Source organism: Tursiops truncatus, chromosome 17, assembly GCF_011762595.2.
Source record: "Tursiops truncatus isolate mTurTru1 chromosome 17, mTurTru1.mat.Y, whole genome shotgun sequence".
Classification (NCBI taxonomy): Eukaryota; Metazoa; Chordata; class Mammalia; order Artiodactyla; family Delphinidae; genus Tursiops; species Tursiops truncatus.
The window spans coordinates 35,500,554-35,525,707 of NC_047050.1; the positions used below are offsets into that span (position 1 = coordinate 35,500,554).

The following is a 25,154-nucleotide window of genomic DNA, read 5'->3' on the forward strand; positions in this document are numbered from 1 at the left end:
GTTTAAAATGTGAAATGTATACATATGTAACTACTGAAAGATGGAAAAATTATAGAAAAGACCTTATAAATTACGTTTAGCTTACTTTGGGATGCAAACTGCTTGGGGATGAAAGAAGAGGAGGAGGGGAGCCCCCAGAAGATACATCTATGAAATGAGACCAAGTCGAAGTGGGGGAAATGTTTTAAGAAATGTGAAAAGACAGAAAAAGCAATCTATGATGTATGGAAGAGATGGAAGATGCACTACACTTACGACAGATGGAGACCATTGGATACTAGATACAGCAAGGGCCGCCATCAATATACATGAAGGGATGAGCTGATGGCCTTTGGAGAACCAATGTGACCTCATATGACCCAGGACAGCAATGCTCAAAGCTTGGCAACACCTATGTTATGGCCTTCATCCTGTAGTGGGCAGAATGAGGCTGTGATCATGATAATATCTATTACAAAAACCATCAAAAGAAAGGAAGGGTTAAATGAGTTCATCTTTAGAAATGTTACTTATTTTTGTTTTAAAGGATAATAAATCCAGAAATCTCAACTTTATGTTCAGAAGCCCAACCCAACCTAGAAGCCAAGAACTACATTAGGATTTTCATCTTTAACAATAAAAATACCTAATGCTGTAGGAGGCAACCATCTCTTCTTGTTTTTCAAAGATGGACATATTTAACTAGTAGTCACGTCTTTTTTAACCCAATATACTAAATATAGTAGACTCTTTAAAGGAGCTCAGATGCATCGTCTTGAAATGAATTTCATGATGTAATTTAAAAGGAATCAATACAAGTACATAAAATCTAAACTGTTAGGCAGATATACTCTGAATAACTTGTTTGTGGTTTTTATGATCTGATAGTATAGAAGTAGAAAAATATATTCCTTTGGATGGGAGTAAACTATTTTTCTATAGCCCTGTATTATGAATTAGGGTCCCAAAGGTATAACAGATTTACTGTATTTAAGACGGAATTCCCCTTTTCTTGTTTCTGTGCCTATTATATAAATTAGCCACCTAAACATTACTGCTTGGAAATACTTTTGGAATGAAAAAATACCTAAGAATCTACTATAATTTCATAAAATTGTGTGCCAAGCAATAACACTAATTTTATGTACGGCTCGCTACTCTCTAAACTGTGAGATTGCATGTTAGAAATCATAATAATAGCTATTCCTTATAGCACATCTACTATGTGTCAGGCACTGTCCCATATGCTGTATATCTGTTAACTCATTTAATACAGAAACACCTATGAAATATGTATTGTTACCATCCCCACTTAACAGATGAAGAAACTGAGGCAGAGAGTTACTTGCCAAAGGTCACAAAACTAGTAAGAAGAACCAGGGATTCAGATCCAGACATCTGCTCAAACCCTGTGCCTTTAACTTTCATGCTAGATTACCTGAGCATTGAGACAGTTAATGAGAAACTCTATAATTCAATCATGTGACAGTGATAAAACTTGTCAGCCAAAGGAATTTTAAAATATTAATTTCTGTACCAATTACTTGAGGCAGGAGGTGGTATTAATTCAACAAACTTATGAATCTCTAAGCCTTCTGTGAATGATCAAGTTGATGTATCATTTCATTTAAAACAAAAACCTCTTTCTGAGGTTTAAAAAATAGTTTTTAAATTGTTTAAAAAAATTAAAAATTGTTTAAAAAAATAGTTTTCCAATTTTCTTAAGACTTGGATATTTGGAGTTTTTTCCTGGAAAGCAAGTGAGTTATAATAATAATACAAATAATTAAAATCTATTATTTCAAGGAAAAGTGTATTATTTCAAAAGTCCTTCAAGATAACAACCTGTTTTTGACTTAAAGAGTAGAAATAACATTATGGACTTAGTGTGTACTCAGCTTTAAAACTGTTTAAGAGGCTACTCATTTAAAATAGTCTTTACTTAATATCTGGGGGGAACTCCCCAAATTCAATTAGTAATAGATTAATCATGTTATCTTACCAATCCCTCAAACTGACTTAATACTATGGATATATTTCAAAAGCGAGAATGGGAATGAGTTTAACAAACACAACACAACAGTTATGGAAGTTACATTTTTCTCTGTACAGTCACCAAATACAATTTAAAATGCTAAAAATGAGTGTATGACTAAATGTTGTCATTGTTTCTAAGATAGGAATGTGACTAGGGCAATATTTTGAACTACAGATATCTTCTATAACATTATTCTGAAGGTCTCATTTGAGACCAGACAGCAGCTTAAGAATTAAGAGAATCCAGCTAAAGGAAACACATGTAGAATAATCATAGGATATGGAGCTCTTAGGCATATCCATATGCCTATATCCATAAATCCATATCCATAAATTTATCAGTCAATATCCTTAATCCTTTAATTACACACACTAATACATTCGACTCCAAAGCCTAAGAGAAAACCTCAGAAAGCACTTAATGTAAATGATTGTGCCCCATATTACAAACTACCTGCCTTATTTATAGCCATAGCCCAGCTCACAAGATGGATGGAACTCGAAGACTTCAGGAATCTACTGGTAAAAGACACCAGGGAAATATAACTGCTGGATGCTAAAACTTGCATATTGTGTGGCTCTTGACAGGTTCTCCCTATGGCTGTGGTAAGTTTCTTTAAAACGCAATCTAGGGTTCTGTGTCCCTAAAGAATAGGACTGTTTTAACAGAGTCCCAACAAAGAAATGAACTACTTGTAGTCTTTGAAAAATACAATCTATAAAAGCTTAAAACCAAAGCGATCTCTTTTTTACCAAAAATATGAATTCATTAAGCATCATTAAAAGTAATGTGATTTGTGTACTCTTAAGGAGTTTTTAAAACCAAGTTTATTCTTTTGATTACATAACAGGGAAACTAAACCTAGCTTCCTGGAGAACGATGAACACTTGTATCACTAGAATGCGTGACTATAGATGATTACATGATAACGGTCCTATGTTCAGTGTGCTGAATATAACTCACATAGGTCTGAAATCCTATCCATTTCTGAATTTTTTCTTTTACAATAGACAGCAGATAATATTAATCCTGTCAGTGCAGAGGACTGAATTGAGCGGCCTGCTGGTATGACCACTAGCTATCTCCTTGCCTATCTCTTCCACTAGCTTAAAAGTTCCTCAAAGGAAGGAATTAAGAATATTTTTCCTTTATTACAGTGCCTAGCATGATGCCTGACACACAGTAAGCCAGGTTCAACAAATAAGCACTGACTCGATGCATTTGTTAAATAGAGCCAGCTAAAATGGATATTTTTACTCCCAAAGTTTTGTTTAATTTAAGGCCCTCAATTTTTGCCTAGATTGGATGATTACAAATATTCTCTTTATTATTATTATTATTAGCCAATTTTGGTTCACAATACAGAAGTAAAAAGCAAGATGCTTATTCTATTCTAAACAGTTTGGTTTAATTTGGTTCAAATTAAACTTAAACCTATTTTCACTGCTTGCCTTAACATAAGCTAACAACACTTTTCTCTTTAAAATATCCTTTAGAATAATGTTTGTTGGGTAAATTAAATGACCTGGAATCTTCCTTTATTTAATACTTATTATGGTAATAGACATTCAGCATTCAGGGATTAGCAGGAATTGACGAACCTAAGTGCAAAGGAAACTTTAATGACTAGGAATCATTTTAATAAAAAAAATAATGTGATCAATAGCCAGATAATATACTTCAAGTTTTAAGTATTTGATAATCAGTCATGGATGATAATGAGGCCAAAGTCACGAGCTTAATCTGCACACAGGTAATTAGTTTTGTTTTTACAGCATGGACTGTACCCTAACCTAAGCTAGGTAGCAGGTGTGGGGCTAAACACATAAGAAAAATGAGATGAGAGAACAGGGGTCAACACAAATCCATCTCCATTAAGTTGACTCAGACTGTATATACAAGTAGTGGCCAGCAACGTAAATGACAGTAGCTTATTATTAATTTAGGAAAAAGTCCACAGGCCTCTCAAAAATTATTTCAGGTTCAAATTTTCTTTCCATGTACTTGGGATTACATTCTATTTATAACCCCAACAATTCCCAAATCTCAATACTAAATACGGCCACATGTACACATTCAATTTCTAAAGCACTGCTATATTAATAGTCCTGTAAGTTACTAGAATTAATAAAATCACAGTTAAGCCATCTAAGTTAAGGTCATGGAAGAGCTAAATCTATATCACTAATTTTCAAGTGGCAGTGGGCAAACTATAGAGCCCTTAGGTCTCTTCCTGGAAGAGTTTTGAGATAAATTACTCTCCAACACTAGGGTGCAGCAGAATTCCCCGGAGAGCTTGCTAGACGCTCCAAGCCCACTCCCAGAGATTTTGTCTTTGCAGGTTGGAGACAGGGTCCAAAGAGCTATTTTATGAAGGAGCACGCATTTTAGTGATTCATGTGAAATTCTGGTCCAGCTTTGAAGCTTTGTCATAAGCCCAAAACATTAACCTAGAAAAGGAGTTTAATTTTTGTAACTGCCTCTTTCTATGCCAATCTGCCTAACAGACAAGACATATTTGAGGATATAAAGTGTTTATTGTTCTACAATTCCCTGTATAGCCTTTATTTTTGAAAAGACGAGCTAAAAATAAAATCGGCATTAATAGCATAAGAAGTATCTGTTCAATATGTCCATCTGAAGAAAAGATACCTAACGCCACTGGGTCTGGATTGACAGGACTCTGCTGCCTGGAGTGGCTGCTGCTACCGCTGCCGCCCTTTTTTAAGTCCTCAGCATCGCTGTACCGCCGGATCCAGTAATTCAATTCCTCCCGGTCCGCTTCCTGACATCGCCTTAGTACAGTGAGAGATCGCCTTGTTTTTTCTACCATGTCCATTATGCAGTTTAACAGCTATGGAAGAAATGGGCAGGGGGAGAAAGGAAGGATATATTATCAATCACCACAACTCATAGACTTTGGTGGGTAATGAAACAAACTATTTTAGGACAATGAAGAATGCCATTTTATTCTGAAGCCTTCCGTCTAATATTTTCAAAGGTTAGATTTGACACAGAGATCCAATAGATGAGTTAACTCAATAGGAATGAGAATAAAATGTGGGAGGCATGACAGGGATATTTCAGCTGAAGTAAACCCATCTTTCCAAATACTAATCCCATTACTGGATAAAATAAATAACTCTCTACAAATAAAACAGCAGCCCACTGATCTGGCTTTAGGGAATCCTTTCCATGATCTAAACACTTCTCTTATATAAGTGGCCTTGATATCAATTTAGAAATCAAATCCTATATTCTACTTTAAACATTCTCATTTATTACTTTTTCAAGGATGGCAGAAAATACCTTCAAAGCATCCCCACACTTTTATCATGTCACCTCACTCCAGCTGTTTTCAAAACATTTTTTGAAATGATTACCAACATCTTACATGGTCAAGATGTTTCCATTCCTCTGCCCATTCTCTGTCTGTCAGTCTGTGATCAATCATTTCTTCTTGACGTGTGCCATGCAACCCTATAAATATAAAGAAGGTTGAATCACCCTAAAACATTAAGGACATAATCCATATGTGCATAGGCACTTAGCAAAGACTATGTGGGCAAACTAAAGGATGTGAAAATATATTCGATTTTTGAACGGAGGCATGAGTCATATTCAGATTCAGAATTACCTCATGGGTCTCTCATAGAATGATAAAATGTTAGAAAACTAGAAGGAATTTTAGAGGTCATCTGGTCAGAACCATTTCTTTTACACATGAAGAGATACCAAGCCCTGAGCCAGTTATCCATATAATGTTCCCTAAGTGAAAATATAAATATATCCTGAATCTTAATAAATACAAGAAACCACAAGTATACATTAAGTGGTTTCAAAGTGTGGCTTTCCTGAATTAAAAACGAAGATAGCATAAATTGTTTTACATGAATAGGGATATGCTTTTCTAAAACAAGCATGGTAAAACTATTCCACATTTCAGCATAGTATAAATGAACACAATCCTATTACATACACCTTCATGATAAAATTAGGCCATGAAGAGAGGGCTTGCATAACATAAAAGCAAAATATACTCATTCAATTTATCAAAAAGTAAAAAATAAAAATAAATTGGACATCCTCTATGAAAACAAAATCAACATACCAGATATAATTTTGGACAAATACCATAAATCCAAGCTAAGAAACTAAAAATCCTAATTTGTAGTCCACAACATAAATATTAATGCTCTTTAGCATCACAGTTAAGATGCTACCATGAAAAGGTAATAAGGAAACACTTACCAAGTGAGAACAATAGTAACGAACATGAGCAATTAGCCAGGATGCTTATCAAAATAAAAAATTAATGTGTCTTCCTAAAGGGACAGGGTGAAAGAAAGGGTCTAATCAGAGATACCTAGAAACGTGTGGCTCTTCTGACAAATTGTGTAAAACACCTCATGTTCTACTATCAAGGAAAGGCACTAGGCTATGGCAAGATTTTCCATTTTAAACAATTAAAACTATTTATTTTAGTTGCCAGTTCTCACTGTTACTCTGAATAGCAAATTAAGTTTGACATGGTTTAGGCTTCTATAGACACCTCGGCTCTTTTTCTGAGGGAGTTATGTAGGAGTTAAATGACAATAAAAGTTATGAGACACTGCATTCCACTTTTTGTGAAATCTGAGTGGTTAGAAATCCCCTTTTAGCTGATTTAGGGAAATAAAGATAATGAGTCACATGACTTTTTTCAGCCAACCATGAAAATACAATTTAATTTATAGCTGATGGAAGTGAGCACATACATGTCAGCTTTCTCAGACTAAATTAAAAGCTAAATATAAAACACTGCACCATTCCTCTCCAATTAGAATATATTCTGAAATACATTTTTAAAGCTAAAATTGTCAATGCCACCTATTGGTAAAAAAGTAAAATTGCAAATAAGCTTTAATAATTTGCATAATAGAAAAGACATTGGAGAAGAGTAATATTTAGTTATTTCTCTGTTGTGACAATTTCAAGTTGAAATGTTTGCAAATATGTTATTTTTATTGACTTATTTTTTGCCTGTGTTTTAGGGAAAAAGCACTACCATTGAAATGAGTCATCACAGAAAACAACTGGAGAGTGATAAAGATATAAATGCGGTGTTAAGATTCATGATGGAGGCTTCTTACTATATTGGCCTATATAAAGACCAAGAACTTCAGAAGTCTTAAAAGTTTCAAAACTTCAGCAGATTAAATCAATGGTGATATGAGCTCTACCACCGGGAATAATATTAACGAGCAATAGGATGTCTGTGGCTAATGGGATAACAGCATTTGTGGAACAGTGCTAAGCATCATCTCACTTAACAACAATAGAAAAATAATAAGTACATTAGAAACATGTTTGAGCCCAAGTACTTGGTGAAAAAATACAGGTCTCATATGTTTGCTGCTTTTGAGCTCTGAAGGTCATTTGTTGGATACAGCCAAATCTTTAAAAAGAAAAAATAAAACAACTCAAATTTTTACATTTATTAATTTTTCTATTTCAGATACTTAAATATTCATCACCACACAATTTTTATTTATATCCATAATACCAGAGGGATGTACTAGGGGAAAGCAGTTCAGACTCATTAAAACACATTTTCATTTGTGGGCAATCTGACACTAATGTTGAGTCTTACCCAATTCCTAACTAGGCTGAAAATCTAAGTTTATTTATAAACTAATGCTGCCTGTAAAATTATTTTATTAAAAGATTCTAGTGAGTACACGTCTCGGCAAATATGTCTCTACATATAATAGACATTTATAAATCGTACCAGACTAAGTATACATTTATGACCATTTTTATATTCTCAAAATGGCGGCCTGATGTAACACCATGATTTGTTACTCATACGTCAAGGTTTTACTTTACTTTAACACATAATAAACTAGGCCAGACTTCAGGGACAGTTAAGTAGTTGAGTATATTTATAAAGACTACCACTATTAGTTTTATAAGCTAATATAATTAAAAGGTAAGGAACATGGTCTGATAAAAAAAATCACATAAAACCAGTGGGTACAGATATAACCCATAAAGGAATATTTTATATTACTAGATGAAAACATAATCATTGAATATAAGCATAATTAGTTCCTTGTTGATTACTCTGTAGTGTACTGGAACTAATATTTCATAAAATAGAATCTGCTGCCTAAGAAATAGGCCATTTCCTGGCACTTACAAAGTGGGGTATCTTGAGTTGGTCTTACAATGACCTGGTAACTCCACTTCTATTTGAAAATAAGCAATCATGGTTTGAGGGCATTAGTCATAAATAAATGGCGAGGCTTTTGCTTTGAAGGGAGCTGTTATCGCATTTGATTTCAGGGTCAAAATATCAGTCCAGACTGAGAAATAACATAACCATTTTTGAGAGCTCTTCGAAATGGTACCTGAGAGAACATTAGACAGATTGGTTATTAAGAAAGAACAAATTATATGCTTAGCCATTTGTCTGACACACTATATAAATGTAGAAATGATGTTGTGGGGAAGTGAAACTACTATTTTACTATCTCACATCCAGGGCCTCCATCGTCCCTCCCCTCAACCTGACTCTCCCTTTCTGCTTTCTAAACATTTGGAGGGTTGTGTTTTCAAGCAAAAGACCCTACATATGGAAGCCCCTATGTCCTACTAACCTAGTTAGAAGTCTAACATAAACCTCTGCTCACCACACGCTCTCTGCCTGTGGCTAAAAAAACCGTTGTCCTACTACTCAGGCAGGGAACTGGCCGTGCTTCCCAAGTTCTGAGCCTTCAGCTCTGTGTTCTGCTTTTCTACTTGGACTTCGTCCTGTGCTGCTTCCAGTATCTTGCCCACCAAACCGTCCCATGTCAGGGAAGTTTGCCAGCAACCAGCTAAGAGGTAAAGGCAGTCCTGCTGCTGGACAGCATGGATTCAGGGGACAGAAAAAGACTAGAGAGAGGGCTGACTATTACTCTCAGTTTATCACTAGATTGACTCACGAAAAATCAAGAATTCAAGAAGCCCCAGGAACAGGAACAGTGCTCTAATGCTATCACCTCAAACACTGATCATGTATCAAAACTTACCTATTTGTCTTCCTTCTCATTTTTCATGGTGACCACCTGTTCTTTAGAAGACAGTGTCTCCTAAATGCTTCACTTCCAACAGTTTTATGCAAAGAAGGAATGAACACAGGCAAACAGAACACGTATTTACCCAAACTCATTCCCTTCTTTGGTATTCTGATCTTTGACACTAAATTGTCAACACTAAATTGAATCACTGACACTTCTAAGTTGGAAAACAAAAAAAAGTACTAAATCATTCCTCAAAGAACATCTGTTGACTTAAACCACAGACATAATAATACCATATTGTATTTTTCAAATACAGACTATCACAGAGACTGGAAAACTCCAAATGAACTTTGAGACTATCTGAAATAAAAGATAGAATGAAATAAACTGATTTTTTAAAAATACTTGTGGCAGACTAACTACATACGAAATCCCTCATATTAAAAACTTGTTTTGCGTTTGTTAATACAGTTCAGGAGGTTGTATTTAGATGCCCCCCCTCCCCAAATAATAACCTGCTGTCCCAAAGAACGTGAGTAATTAAGAGAGAGAAAGCACAGCTGTTAAAGGACACAGTAGTACCAACAAAGTTTTCTCATAAAGGAGACACTACATAAAGAAAGGGAATTTTTACCCCATCACAGATATCAAGCCTCAAGTTTAGCTGAGAAGTAATGATGCAAGTCTTGAAGCATACAGTCCCCAAAGAAGTGAAGAGATCCTTCAGTCTTACCCATAGGTCTGTTTCTGTCCCTGAGGTCCCTGTGGCTGGGGTGTCGATAGGAGTCCCTGTAGTGGTGGGCAATGGCCATATCATCCAAACGGTAATGCTGAGGTGGAGGAGGGGTGGGGTGAGGCAGGCCATTGGGCTGGTAGGATAAGCCATTATTTGGACTGTACCGCTGGCCTGGGCTAATAGTGCATGGTCGCTTGCTTGGATGTTCTGAGTGCAAAGGCTCTCTGTCAAAGCCATTTTCTTTGGTTCTGAGGGAGGAAGAAAAAGAGTTTGTTTCATAATGTACTCAGAAACCAGCATAGTTTGGACACTCACATTTGAACTTGTAATATAAACAGAATATTCTTTTACTGGCCAGAAACTTTCTAAACTCAGCTTCCTAGACCTGTGGGAATTCACTAAAACCCATGCTGAGGCCTAAATGATCACATGACTGCACAGGAGAAAATGTTCCACTTCTCATCAAATTAGCAAACATCTTTCAGTTGAAGTTCATGTGGTTCGGTCACAAATAAGAGGAAGCCTGATCTCCACTCTGCAGATAACATTTTCACTCAAAAGCAAACACTTGATTTCTAACAAATTACCCTTGGATCAACTGTATTTGGTGAAGATTCATCAAGGTACGACAGCGTCACTCTTTTGGTGAATTCTTCAGGTATACCTATTGCACCGATCCAAGCTATGTCTGACTTCCATGTCAGAGGACATCTATGAGCTGTGTTGTTCAATACAGTAGCCACATGTGGCTGCTTAAATTAAAAGTGAATTAACAGGGATTCCCTGGTGGCGCAGTGGTTAAGAATCCGCCTGCCAATGCACGGGACACAGGTTCGAGCCCTGGTCCGGGAAGATCCCACATGCCGCGGAGCAACTAAGCCCGTGCGCCACAGATACTGAGCCTGTGCTCTAGAGCCCGCGAGCCACAACTACTGAGCCCGCGTGCCACAACTACTGAAGCCCGCGCACCTAGAGCCCACGCTCCTCAACAAGAGAAGCCACTGCAATGAGAAGCCCACACACCGCAACGAAGAGTAAACCCCGCTCGCCTCAACTAGAGAAAGCCCGCACACAGCAACGAAGACCCAATGCAGCCAAAACTTAAACGAATAAATAAATAAATTTATTTTAAAAAGTGAATTAACATTAAATAAAGTTTAAAATCCAGTTCTTCAGTAGCAATAGCCATATTGCAAGTGTAATCGCCACCTGTGGCTAGTGGCTATGGTACTGGACAGCACGGATACAGATCATTTCCATGATGTCAGAAAGTTCTATTAGAAAGCACTGATCAAACTGAATTCATTAACTTAATTAATGCAATAAAACAATGTAATGTCTGGGACTGACATTACCTTGGGCTACCAAGATAATCAATCAGCAGTCATACAGATCTAGCTGGGATTAGAAGAAAGATTGGGGCAAACCCCTTTCTTTTAAAGTAGAGGAAACACATGCCCAGAGAGCACAAGTGACCTGTCTGAAGTCATGAGATCTTAGGGCAGGGCAGGCACACCCTGACTGCATTTCATCATGTGATACACAAAACTGTACTTGTCTTTCAGAAGGAACACATTCTATAGATGAGACCTGTTAACTGCTCCTAGATTCTCAAACAGAAGTAGGGTTAAAGAAATATTTTCTGACTGAACGTATCTCTAAGAGACGAACTCAGTGTAGTCTGTAAGATAGGAATGCATCACCTCCACTTTGACTGCAAGCACAGCTCCCCAACTAATTTTTTACCTAGTAGCTGGCTCTCCTCACAAGACCAGCTCTCTATCCTTAGACCAGTGGCAGCATCTATTTTCCCTGGGAAATTTCCCCATAAGAATTCTACCAAATCACAGTAGCTACAGATTTCTGAGTGCCTTTTTTCTGGCCTTGCCGTGTGGCTTGTGGGATATTAGCTCCCCAACCAGGGACTGAACACAGGCCATGGCAGTGCCTAACCACTGGACTGCCAGGGAATTTACATCTGCACACCTTTTTTTGATTTTAGGTTGGTTAGGTTTAGATACTTTAGACACTTTTCCCACTTTCCTAGTGCCCAGGGATAGTCTTTGTCTGATAAAACTGGAGGGATGTGAATGGAAACTGACTTGACAACAGAGATCATTTAGGGGCTAGAGGATTCTACAATGAATCGCCCTTTATGTCCCTTTAGGGTAGAACCCCAGTGATAATTTGCACACATCAGATTATAAAGGACAGAGAAGTTAGAGATAGAAAGTACAGGCACACTAAGAACTGAGGGAAACTGCAGAGTTCAATGGGAAATGAATATATGCCCAATACATGCTGGTGAAAGATGTTCTGGAGCCAGGTGACTGTCCAACACTGGAAATGCCAGCAGGGCATGGTCCCCATGGGAGTGTCAAACAGAAGTCTCAACGCTGCTCCTGTCAAAGTATCTACAGTAAAATATTCTGACTCCGTACATATTGATCACTGACCAGACTAAAATGTCTCAAACGTTACAATGCACTGCTTCAAAATAATTTTTAAAAGTGAATGGAAACATTCTAGATATATATCTTCGAAGAGGATATTTATGTGATTCTAATCTGTATTTCCATATCCTACACATTTCTGAATAATACACTTCAACATTCAATGCATAAACATTTCCAGCATAAATCAGTTGGAAAATACTGAAGACTATTAGTAGCTATGAATATAATGTCAACACAGCACCTACCTTACTGGCAGTGTGGTGTAGTGGAAAGAGCACTGGACTGGGAATCAAGAGACCTGAGATTTAGTCCTGGCTCTTCCACGACTAGCTGTGTGACCTTGGGCAAGTCACTTAACCTCTCTGGACCTCAGTTTGCTCATCTGTAAAATGAAAGGGTTGGACTAGATCAGTGGTTTTCAAACTGTGCCACTTGAGGTGCTTAGGGATTCTGCAGGCAATAAAGAGCTTTTACCCCAAACAATCAAGATTTAAAGGGCCAGAGGAACCCACTTATCATTCTTATCTATTTTAAAAGTTGAGGTTCCACCTAAGGTTTCATTTCTGAAGGAAAAAGCTGCTAAAATCAAGTTTGAAAACCACTGGACTAGGATAATTTCTGAGGTCCCTTCTAGTTTGAAAACTCTGCAATTCAGTTATTCTATATTTATTTCTAAATGTCATTTGTACAGCACAGGGGATATAGCCAATATTTTATAATAATTATAAGTGGAGTGTGACTTTTTTTGTGCAAAAATAAAAAAATATTCTCTAAATACCTTATAGCAGCCTAAATATATAAACATCAAAACATTTCTAAATATCAAAACATCTTTGATCCAATTGTGTCAAACCAACTCAACTTACTGGTTTTGTGTCTCCTTGTTCAAAGATAACAAGAACATTCAACACTGGAAGAATTCTTACTATTTTCAAAGTAGTTAGATATGTTATTTATCTTTGCTGTCAGATCAACCCTCTGATCAGTGCTATTACTTCAACGAGCCTGTATTGAAGCTTTTTTCCCCCCTAAAGCAAGGACAGTAATGTCCTAAGAAGCAGGGCTAGCTCCTGAGTCTGTCCTCTCATTTCTATCATGTCCTTGCAGTGACAGTCCCTATTCTGGGTCTTATCACTCTTGCAGCTATTGAAACAATAAAGCTCATCACCTCACAGAGGTAGGTATATTTCAGCAGCAAAGCATTCAAACGGCCCACATAAATAGTTATGAGAAGTCTCCCTGTGCTTCCTCCAACCACTCAAGTCTACCTATAAAGCCAACCCTATTCAAAGGATGTATGTCCAGAAAGCTAACCAAAACAACTTAATTGCTATTTGTTTGTCTGCTTCTTAGAAATGCCTAAAACTATCTAAAACCTCATTTGCTTGGGGGCAAATTCCAAATCTGAATGTTTCTTACCTTCTCACAATGTATTAGGCAAAACTAACAAATACTTTTCATTGTTCCATACCAGCATACTCTCAAAATAACTCAAATTCTAGTGGGAAGTCTGTCATGTCTCATGGGTTTCTAGAAGGCATTTTTTGGTTTGTTTTTTATATTCTATCTCCCTTCCAGGAGAAATGTTCCTCAATATAACCTAACTACTTCAACAATTAGATCCCAATCACTTCTCTCTCAGGGTCTGATGTCCTAAGAGTAGAAGACTGCTCAGGACTCAGCTATGTGACCCTGAGATAACCTGGCTTCAGTTTCCTGCCCAGTAAAATGAAACTGATAGGAAACAATACAGTGTTTAAGAAAAAAAAAAAAAAAAAAAAAAACACACACTTAAGAGACAACCTAATTTACACCTTACCCCACTTCAGGCTGTTCTCAGCTCCTCAAAACAGAGGCTGTAAACTGACTTACTTGAGAAAGAAAACAAACTTTAAAAAAAACTTTCCTCTATATAAAATATTTTAAATGTCATAATAGGCTAGTATGCACTGACAATTCCTTAGTAACATGAAAATGGGGAAGAATGAAGAAAGAAATTATTAAGATCGTGGCAATAACTAGAATAAAAGGACCAATCAATTTCTTACATGACAGGAACAGACATAAGTTTTTTTCTAGATTCAAATGCTTTTTAAGTGCGGAAAACAGCACTAAAAGATTGTTCTAGGGAAAGGCAAATTGGTATAGCATAATAAACCTGAGAATGGCAAGGAAGAAACTTAAAAATTCTGATATTAGTCCTGTTACAAATAAATACATGCCTTAGGTGCTGACTTCTCCAACTGACCACACGTATTTCAAACGGCACATGTCTAAACTGACCTTGTCTTTCTCTGGTACTTCCTTCACCAGTCAATGATGCCACCTTTTACTTAGCCACCAAAATAGAAACTTGGAAGTCACTCTATAACTTTCTTCTCCAAAAAAAAGTCCTGCTGATGGTCTCATAAGCTTCTCTGGCATAGGTCCTTCTGCCCTACCTCAAGACACATTATCTTGGCCTTATCATGCCCTTGTCTTACTCTGCAGGCATCTCAGCCAGAACCAGGGCTGAGATACTGGCTGAGTCTTTAAAAAAAACAAACAATTTTTTACTTTTTATTTTAGAAAGAAGCATATATCTAAATCTCAGGAGGTGACAGTTCTGTTCAAGTAAAGCCCAAAGACATTAATAACTTAATCTTAAACAAAGCTTCCTTCCCTTTTCTAACACATGCAGTTTGTTAAGGCTTCCACAGAAAGACTAGACACTGAATTAAAGGGCGGGGGAGTGGTCATTTAGGGCATCATATTTTCAAAACACAACTCAGTAAAAGGTCTCTTCAAACAAAATACATTACAAATTCCCCTGCTTCCTTAAAAAGAAAATCAAACCTGATTCTTCATGGACAACCTGCAGTGATTTCTATGTTTGCAGAAGTATCACCCTGCAGGAAGTGGGATGTTCAGATGGTGAAAAACAAAGCACTGAGTGATACAGGACCAACACTACTGGGCCACATGGAAAGAAGTGCCTCCATCTCTCTATTGTTAAACCACAACCTAGGAGATAACTTCCTAAGAGGCGGGCTAACACCTTCTGGAGTAAAAAAGATAGATGCAGGTAGATGTTGGTCCCTCCAGACAAAAACAAGATACCTGGGCCCTTAAGGATTACAATATGTGGGTTCCCAGAGCCTTCCCTCCCCCAAAGAGAAGGTGGGAACCTTCAGGCACATGTCCCTGGAGCTCTCCATCTGCTGATCAGTCAGACTGACTGGGAGCGGCTGTCCCCTTGTCTTCACTAATTTCTGACCACTGCTGAAGTATTCAGTTGCTACTGCTCCTGCTGTCTGGAACCACATTGTTTTTTTTTTTTTTTTAATACATCTTTATCGGAGTATAATTGCTTTACAATGTTGTGTTAGTGTCTGCTGTACAACAAAGTAAATCAGCTATATGCATATATATATATCCCCATATCCCCCCCCCCCTTGAGCCTCCCTCCCACTGTTCTTATCCCACCCCTCTAGGTGGTCACAAAGCACCGAGCTGATCTCCCTGTGCTATGCAGCAGCTTTCCACTAGCTATCTGTTTTACATTTGGTAGTGTATGTATGTCAATGTTACTCTCTTACTACATCCCAGCCTCTTCTTCCCCTTGTCCTCAAGTCCATTCTCTACATCTGCGTATTTATTCCTGCCCTGCCACTAAGTTCATCAGTACCATTTTTCTAGATTCCATATATATGCGTTAGCATACGGTATTTGTTTTTCTCTTTCTGACTTACTTCACTCTGTATGACAGACTCTAGGTCCATCCACCTCACTACAAATAACTCAATTTTGTTCCTCTTTATGTCTGAGTACTATTCCATTGTATGTATGTGCCACATCTTCTTTATCCATTCACCTGTTGATGGACAATTAGGTTGCTTCCATGTCCTTGTTATTGTAAATAGTGCTGCAATGAACATTGCGGTACATGTATCTTTTTGAATTATGGTTTTCTCAGTGTATATGCCCAGCAGTGGGATTGCTGGGTCATATGGTAATTCTATTCCTGTTTTTTTAAGGAACCTCCAGACTGTTCTCCATAGTGGCTGTATCAATTTACATTCCCACCAACAGTGTAGGAGGGTTCTCTTTTTTCCACACCCTCTCCAGTATTCATTGTTTGTAGATTTTTTTTAACATCTTTATTGGAGTATAATTGCTTTACAATGGTGTGTTAGTTTCTGCTTTATAACAAAGTGAATCAGATTTATGTATACATATATCCCCATATCACCTCCTTCTTGTGTCTCCCTCCCACCGTCCCTATACCATCCCTCTGTGTGGTCACAAAGCACCGAGCTGATCCCCCTGTGCTATGCGCCTGCTTCCCACTATCTATTTTACGTTTGGTAATATATATAAGTCCATGCCACTCTCTCACTTCGTCCCAGCTTACCCTTCCCCCTCTCTGTGTCTTCAAGTCCATTCTCTACATCTGCGTCTTTATTCCTGTCCTGCCCCTAGGTTCTTCATAACCGTTTTTTTTTTAAGATTCCATATGTATGTGTTAGCATTCGGTATTTGTTTTCCTCTTTGTGACATACTTCACTCTGTATGACAGACTCTAGGTCCATCCACCTCACTACAAATAAATCAATTTCATTTCTTTTTATGGCTACGTAATATTCCATTGTATATATGTACCACATCTTCTTTATCCATTCATCTGTCGATGGACACTTAGGTTGCTTCCATGTCCTGGCTATTGTAAATAGTGCTGCAATGAACATTGTGGTACATGTCTCTTTCTGAATTATGGTTTTCTCAGGGTATATGCCCAGTAGTGGGATTGCTGGGTCATACGTAGTTCTATTGTTGGGCCCATTTTTGGATTGTTTGTTTTTTGGATATTGAGCTCATGGGCTGCTTGTAAATTTTGGAGATTAATCTTTGGTCAGTTGCTTCATTTGCAAATACCTTCTCATATTCTGAGGGTTGTCTTTTCGTTTTGTTTATGGTTTCCTTTGCTGTGCAAAAGCTTTTAAGTTTCATTACGCCCCATTTGTTTATTTTTGTTTTTATTTCCATTTCTCTAGGAGGTGAGTCAAAAAGGATTTTGCTATGATTTATGTCATAGAGTGTTCTGCCTATGTTTTCCTCTAAGAGTTGCATAGTGTCTGGCCTTACATTTAGGTCTTTAATCCATTTTGAGCTTATTTTTGTGTATGGTGTTAGGAAGTGTTCTAATTTCATTCTTTTACATGTAGCTGTCCAGTTTCCCCAGCACCACTTATTGAAGAGGCTGTCTTTTCTCCATTGTATATTCTTGCCTCCTTTGTCAAAGATAAGGTGACCACATGTGTGTGGGTTTATCTCTGGGCTTTCTAGCCTGTGGAACTATGCTTTCTTATTCTAATCTGTCATCTACACATTTCAACTGGAGCCCTCTAATTTTTTCTTTTTAGTGAATCAATCATGGCACTTTGTTCCTGGCTGCTTTCATGGCTGTAGGTGTTTCAGAGAAACACTTTTTAAAATGACAGAAAGAAAGTAAACAAGAAAGCAAAAAAACTCTTAGGGGAGAGGGCCATTTGCTACACTACTAAAAATGACTGTATTAAGTTTAATTTTGATTATTTATTTGTTCAACTAGTGTTTTGTTGTTGTTGTTTTGTGGTGTTTTGCTTTGTTTTGTTTTAGATAGCCGGTATGTGTAACATGCACTATCCTGAGCTTTACTGGACATACAAAAGTAAGCAAGACATGATCCCCAACACCCTCCCCTAAGATTATGGTTTAGTAGTAGACTTAAATGCTTTTTGGAAGTGTGCTAGCAAGAAATATTTTTACCATAAACCCAGTTTAATTAGTGGTACAAGACTTCCATACTGCTACGCAGGACCTGAACTCAGCAGCTACCATAAAAAGAGTAAAAAGTGGTATGGGAGATCAGAAGGAGAAAAGATCACCACATTTGAAAGAGCAGGGGCTATGGAGTTGGCTTCAAATTTTGGCTCTGCTATTTGCTGGCCATATGAACTGAGGAGGCTTAATCTCTATGAGTCACAGAATAGGGGCAATTATTTCAGAGCTACTGAGAGGACTATATGAGAGACGCTACATAAAGAGCCTAACACATATTTGGCATTCAACAACTTAACCAAAGCACTTATTTTTCAAGCTGAGGCGTTCAGAGGCTGGGGTATTACAAACACAGTTATAAGAGTGCGGGCATTCAAGTCAGAGAACCTAGGGTTTAGAATCCCATCAGTGCCTCTTACAAGCCATGTGACCTCAGACATATTATCCAGCCAGCCTGAACCTATGCAATAGGACTGTCAGGAAATAAGTGCTGTGTGTTCATATGTAAATTATTTAGCATGGGCCTGGCACATCTTAAGTGCTCAGTAAATAGTAACCATTATTATAATATTCATGATTGGGAAGCCTTCATTCAAATAGTAGAACCTGTCTTGAGTTAGCTTGCCAAGTATGAATAGAATTATTACATACAAGAACTGGGGCAAAGAACAGAAACCATCAGTCAGAATACAGGCTAAGGCATGAACAATGTTCAGCAGAGCCAGACCCTAAGACAGCAGCAAAAATAAGGCTAGCAAGTTTACGCTGAGGCTGGAGTATGGAGATCAAAATGTTCTCTACAGCCACACAATCTTTCTCATCATGTAAATGCAACTTAATGCAATTTCACTAGAAGCCTCCACAATTGACATGACTAATACAAAAAAGAAAAAAAATCATTTCTACAGGGATGATTACTCTCTTCTTGAAACCGATGAATGCATTAAAAAATGCAACACAAAACAAGAATGTGTGAATATAATATAAACCCCTCATATTTTTTCACAGAAAACTGAATGCGGCAGACAATAAAAATTTAATTCTTATTTGCATAGTCAATTAATTCTACCATTCCTTATAACTTTTCTTTTCTTTTTTCTTTTGGCCGTGCCGTGCAACATGTGGGATTGTAGTTCCCCGATCGGGGACTGAACCCGCACCTGCTGCATCGGAAGTGCTGAGTCTTAACCACTGGACTGCTAGGGAAGTTCCTACAATTCCTTATAAAGTGCATCTATCTTTTCTCTTTAGAAAGACAAAAATATTGAAATCTCATTCATTTTGCAGAAAAGGAAAAATGGATTTAGTAGGTTCAGCTGCTGTGTGCTTTGCTAACAAATCTTATACATTCAACCAACACGGTTTCAAAATGATTGCCTTATGACCCTCCAACATTCAGTGTTTTCTAGTTTACTCATTAAGCCAGGAAACCTGGCTTACTGTGAATCCTCTATCAGTATAAAAATTTATAAAACCTCAGAATATTATACTGTTGCATTTGCCCACATAAGCAATTACAGAGAAAAATAAATGAGGGAAAGTAAGGAGGGAAAAAGACACAATTCTTAGTTAAGCTTTCCTTGTTTACATTCTGCACATTAAATCATATTTTGTGCAACTGGAAGATTTCAGGTAGGTAAATTTCTCCACTAAGAAGCTCTGTAACTTTAAGCAAGTTCTTTCATCCTTAGTTTTCTTAAGATAAAGGATTGGCCTCATAAATCTATAAGATTGCTCCCAGCTAACAAATTACATACTTCTAAAGCTCAAGAAAATCTTTTTAGAAAATAATGTTTAATAATTGGGGGTGGAGGAAATACATATTAATGCAACCATGTGGCCTTCATAATAAAAACCAAGATGTGTTAAACTGAGAGTAATTTAAAGCATAATTACATTAAAATGATTATATATAAATATATAGATATAGAGATAGATAGATGAAGGGGATTAATATTTAACATAAATCACTTGAAACGGGGAGGAAGGCAGTGGAGACAGTGTTACCCATACAAAACCAATGATCATTCGATTTGATTTAAGCCAGGAAGATTCTGAGTCAGAAAATAGGCATGACAGGTGAGAGCACAATGTTAAAGACAAATATAACAAAAGCTGCAACATCAAAGCTGTGAGAAAAGACATCAAATGATAATTAACAAAAAAAAAAATGTATCCTTTTAAACATAGTAATTTTTAACTATTTTTGTACTCTCAAAAAAAGGCAGCCTTTGTCTAACTGTTCTTTCCCTCCTCACTCCATTTGAAACTGTGTTTTCATGACCATCATGGTGAGCAGTTTTAAAGAGGATTCTCAACTTCTAGTCTCTGTTTGAAAGTGGTCTCTTCATTTAATCAGCTCCAAAAAAGGTTTGCATTCCCTTCCTCAGCTTTTCCCATCACAAAATGGCAAGATAAACAATAAACTTTTACATATGAACAAAGAATAGAAATCAGAACTTTCTATTAACTTTCTCTAATATTTTAGGAAGAAAATAGCACGATTTTTAAATGAAAATTGTCTCTTTCTAATTTGGGTTCTAAGTTATTCTACCACAGACCTACAAATCTAGTATAGTTGTTCAGGGACTCACCCTAGATCTATTTTTAAAAAGAAGTAGAATAAATTTTACTGTTCCATAGAGGAAAAAAAAAAAAATCATAGACTTCCCCAGAGTATTTATTTCTCTGTAAATAAAAGTAATGCTTAAAAAAAGAAAAAATATAACCAGTGCCAATCACATTTAAAGATGAGAAGTTACATTTGCCAAAACCCATCCCTGAAATACGTGAGGACTGTTCAGTAGATTAAATCAGCAATCATCACAGAATTTAAGCCCGAAAGTTGTAAACAAAATATAGAGCGCTCTTTTGTTCGTGACATGTCATGAACAAATTATCAAAATGTGTTTTCTCCTCAGGTGTCAGTTTTTCCCTCTTTTAGTGACTGATGGTTCCCAGTGTTATTACAGAAACAGATTGATCTTTTTAATGAGCCAGTTTAATAGACTCCAAAATCTCACCGTGGCTGCTCATCCATGTCAGACCATATGCACCAACAAAACATTCAGTAAAACAACAAAAAAAAGCTCTGCTGTCACACAGCTCCATACTCTATAAAATTTCATATAGTAGATCTGGATATACAGATAAATAACCAGAGAAGAGGAAAATGCACATGCAAACAAGATGAAGAAAATATATGCAAAGAAATAGTAGAGGCCCATATTTTCTTGGCTCTGATCAAATTCCCACAAGATACAAATGTATTTACACAACATATTCTCATTACCCTTCCTCCTAACTCTAAGGAAATCCATTTGCCATCTTTCCATTATAACGCACACTTCAGGGTTCCACTTGAAAAAGAATGTTCCACCCAAAGAGCAACTGTGTGAATTCTGACTCCAGCAACTGTCTATGGATAACCAGAGGAAGAACACTGAAGGCTCTTTTAAGAAAGTTCTACCTGACTGAATGCAAACATGCATGCACACACAGCTACAGATCATCAAAACAAAAATGCTGATTTTCTGTGGAATTTATATGAAGTTTCCATATCAATGTTAGCACATTGCCAAGGGCTTACCTCAGCACTGTTCAAGGGAGGTCTAAAGTCACAGTATATTCACATATAAAACACTGGGAAAGAACCAGTGGAGAAAGTGCTGGGAATATAGAGAAGCGGATAAAGCAAGTTTTCATTCTGCCTGTTACGGTTACTTAGCAGTTAGAGTTTCTAGAATAGATTGTGTCCATTTCCAATTTTGCCTATAGGATTACCTTTACATTTATCACAGCTATCTAAACCTTTCCCTGTTATCCTCTCCTCCACCCAAATAAATGTTCTTCTTCCCAATTTCCCATCTAGTCTCTCCTTAATTTCCTTTACCACACTATCTTGGAAAAATGGAGCTGAAACATCTCAATACCAGCAGGTAGTACTGATTCCCTGCAGGGTAAATGGTTAGGATCAGACAGGAATACACATGTGAATCATCTATCTTTGGGCTGCTTCTTGGTTTGTAGTATCATGTGGACACACCACTCAGACACCTGGATTAAGCAGGTGCCTTTAAAAGCTTAAGTACTAAATGCTTAAATATGATTATGGAAATACAACTTGTGAAAATAAGAAAGTAGCACTGTTGGTAGGTCATGTATGGAGGCGGGTCTACAGTGCGTCAGAAGTAAACTAAAGTTTAATCTTTTGCTTTAGGCATTTTAAACTATTAAGAGATCCTATGTCAAGAGGAGAAAAATTCCAGAGATTGTAGCATAAAAACTGCTTAACAGAGGATTATGTAATAACTGTATGTAAACTGGCTGGCTTTTAATAACATTCTGATTTGCAAAGCAACTATACATTTAAGGGTAGCTAAGTTGGTCACAGATAGATGTCTCTGAGCAGCTCCAAGGATCATAAGCTCCTAGGAATCTGTGCCAGGTTGTTAACCTCTCAAAGGCTGGTCTACGCTTCCCTGATAAAATGCAGAAGGAGTGAATGGATAAGTAGAAAAAGGAAACAAAGCATATGACAAACAAGTTTCCGAATATAGTTGCATTTTAAGATTCTCCATATTTTACAAATACTATGCAAGATGCTGATAAGACTTTATATTCCTGGACTAGAAAATATTTATATATGAGGCTGAGGTATTCAGGAAAATTATTTTAGTAAGGTACATTGGAAGTTTCATGTGTATGCCTTATTCAACAACTAATTTGTAAGGTTTAATGGAGAAGGGGTTTTATTTTACATTTCTTAGAATTCTCAGTTATTAGAGCAGAGTACCTGATAGAATGAATATTGACTGATAAAAGTTTTCAGCAAAAATGTCATCTATAAGTTCTATTACTTAACTCTTATCTTCACTCAGTCCATCTAGCTTCCCAGAAGTTTTCTCTTAGTTCATATAAAACCCAAATTAAATAGCTACTGCATTGTGCTTAGGCCAGATTTCAAAACCATCATGTTTTGAGAAAACTTAGAATAACAAATTTCCTAACACTGAAGGGTAAAATATGTGGTTGGGATGAATTACATAGTAAATGATAATTTTAATACAGGGATACCCTTGGAGATAATGTATGTTCAGTTGCAGACCACCATAGTAAAGCAAATATCACAATAAAGCCAGTCACACCACTTTTTTTGGTTTCCCTGTGCATATAAAAGTTATGTTTACACTAGACTGTAGTCTCTTAAGTGTGCAGTAGCACTACGTCTTAAAAAAAATGTATATACCTTAATTAAAAAAATACTTTATTTGTAAAAAATGCCAAAACAACTACAATAACATTAAAGATTACTGACCACAGATTACCATAACAAATATAATAATGAAGAAGTCTGAAATATTGTGAGAATTACCAAATTCTCACAGAATTACACCGAGACACAAAATGAGCAAATGCTATTGGAAAAATGGTGCCAATAGAGTAATTCCATGCAGAGTGCCACAAACCTTCGATTTGTTTAAAAACAAAAAAAAAAAGAAAAAGAAAGAAAGAAAGAAAAGCAGTATTTGTGAAGCACAATAAAGTGCAATAAAACAAGGTATGCCTGTATTGACTGTGTGTCTAACAACCGTCAGTGGCACTTGGCATATCTGAATATCATTCATCTTTACCTTTTCCTTTAATATTGCAAGCAGTGGTGGTGACCATTTGTAATGTATAGAAAAATCAAGTCACTAGATTGTACATCTGGAACTATCATAGTGTTGTAGGTCAATTAAACTTAAAAAAAAAAATTACAAGTAGCAAAGATTAACCTGCACAAAAAGCTAATTGACACAGGCCAGAGACTCATCACCCTGTAACACCCCAGGCCAGAGCAAGATTCCCTAGATGGCCACTCTAGCTTATTATTATTTTGCAAGAGGTGTCGGTCAGCAGTTTAAACATAACATGAAACATGTCCTCATACTGCAGGTCTGGGGTCCTCCTCCCTCTCACCTGTCTGGAGTTCGCCTCTTCCCGTTTTCGTTCACATCGAGAAGCAGCTCTGAGGAGTCAACAGGTGAGGTGGTGCTGGCATCCAGAAGCAGCTGTTCATGCTGGGCGAGGTACTGGGCAGGGTTCTGTTTGGCCAGCCTTGCGCAGTGGAGGAGCTCACGCTGCAGAAGTGGCAAGTTGGCCTGCAGGGGCATGACGGGAATGAGAGGATAGCCCAAAGGCTCCTTTTACCCAGTGGACCTACTCCACTTTTCAAACACTGGCGGACCGGACCCCACAACCTGGCTAAACACAACGCCACTGAATGCATGCAATTCTCAGGCACAACTCTCAGGACTGGCTACAGTGTTAGCCTCCCTCGGGGCCTGGGTTGGGTGAGATGTCTGAGGGATATCTCACCTCTCCCACCTTCAGCCCCTTTAATAACACTGGGAGTGTCTCTTATTTATTTTACGATCCCTTCATACTCAAGCATCATAAGCTCTACAGGATATTAGATTCCAGCTCCATCTATGAGCAACTTTTGTTTTCCACAAGGAAGACAGAGGGTACATTAAATACATACATGGTTCAATTAACCTCAAAACAGGCTCCCTGACACATTCAGTTTTGTATCTAGTTACTTACCCAGTTGAAAAAGGCTAATCCTATGAAATATCTTTGGTCAACTACTAACTTCACGTGAAAAAACAGAGAGATGAACATAGAGATTGTTTTTAATAATCATCAGATTTGCACAGCATTCCAGTATTGGCCTGAGTCTGATCAGATATCCTATTTAGGATTCATGCACAAAGCAGCATATACTACTAGTTTACAAAGGTAATCTGCTTTCTTTGTACCACACTTATTCTAAGGAAGGTATATATTTAAACAGAAGAAATCCTGTGTACCCATCACCGACTCCTCACCAAGCCTAGCACTTAGAAAAAGACTGAGAACAAACACGCTTGTTGATGATTCTGGCAATCTCAAATGTAGTAAGAGGAAAGGAGACAATTTCACACACAGAAAAGCATTAATTAGACAGAATTTTACTCTGAAAAGTAAACTTACTCTGACATTATATATCCAGAGTGTTGTTGCTTTTTCTCCTCTGTGTCTTTTATTTTTTACTTTTTTGGAAGGGAGGGTATAGT

The 25,154-nt window shown here is 37.2% G+C and overlaps 1 protein-coding gene across 4 annotated transcripts in view; it reads right to left on the minus strand.

Annotated features, from left to right (window-relative positions):
- RUNX1T1 (RUNX1 partner transcriptional co-repressor 1) overlaps window positions 1–25,154 on the minus strand; it is a 137,757-nt gene that overhangs the window by 22,761 nt on the left and 89,842 nt on the right. For all 4 annotated transcript variants that reach the window (XM_019925153.3, XM_073794586.1, XM_073794588.1 and 1 more), the window contains 4 exons: window positions 24,016–24,197; window positions 9,797–10,047; window positions 5,412–5,497; window positions 4,670–4,871 (listed from right to left, as the gene is read on the minus strand). In XM_019925153.3, the coding sequence (XP_019780712.1) occupies window positions 4,670–4,871; window positions 5,412–5,497; window positions 9,797–10,047; window positions 24,016–24,197 (721 nt within the window). The remainder of the gene's footprint in view (window positions 1–4,669; window positions 4,872–5,411; window positions 5,498–9,796; window positions 10,048–24,015; window positions 24,198–25,154) is intronic.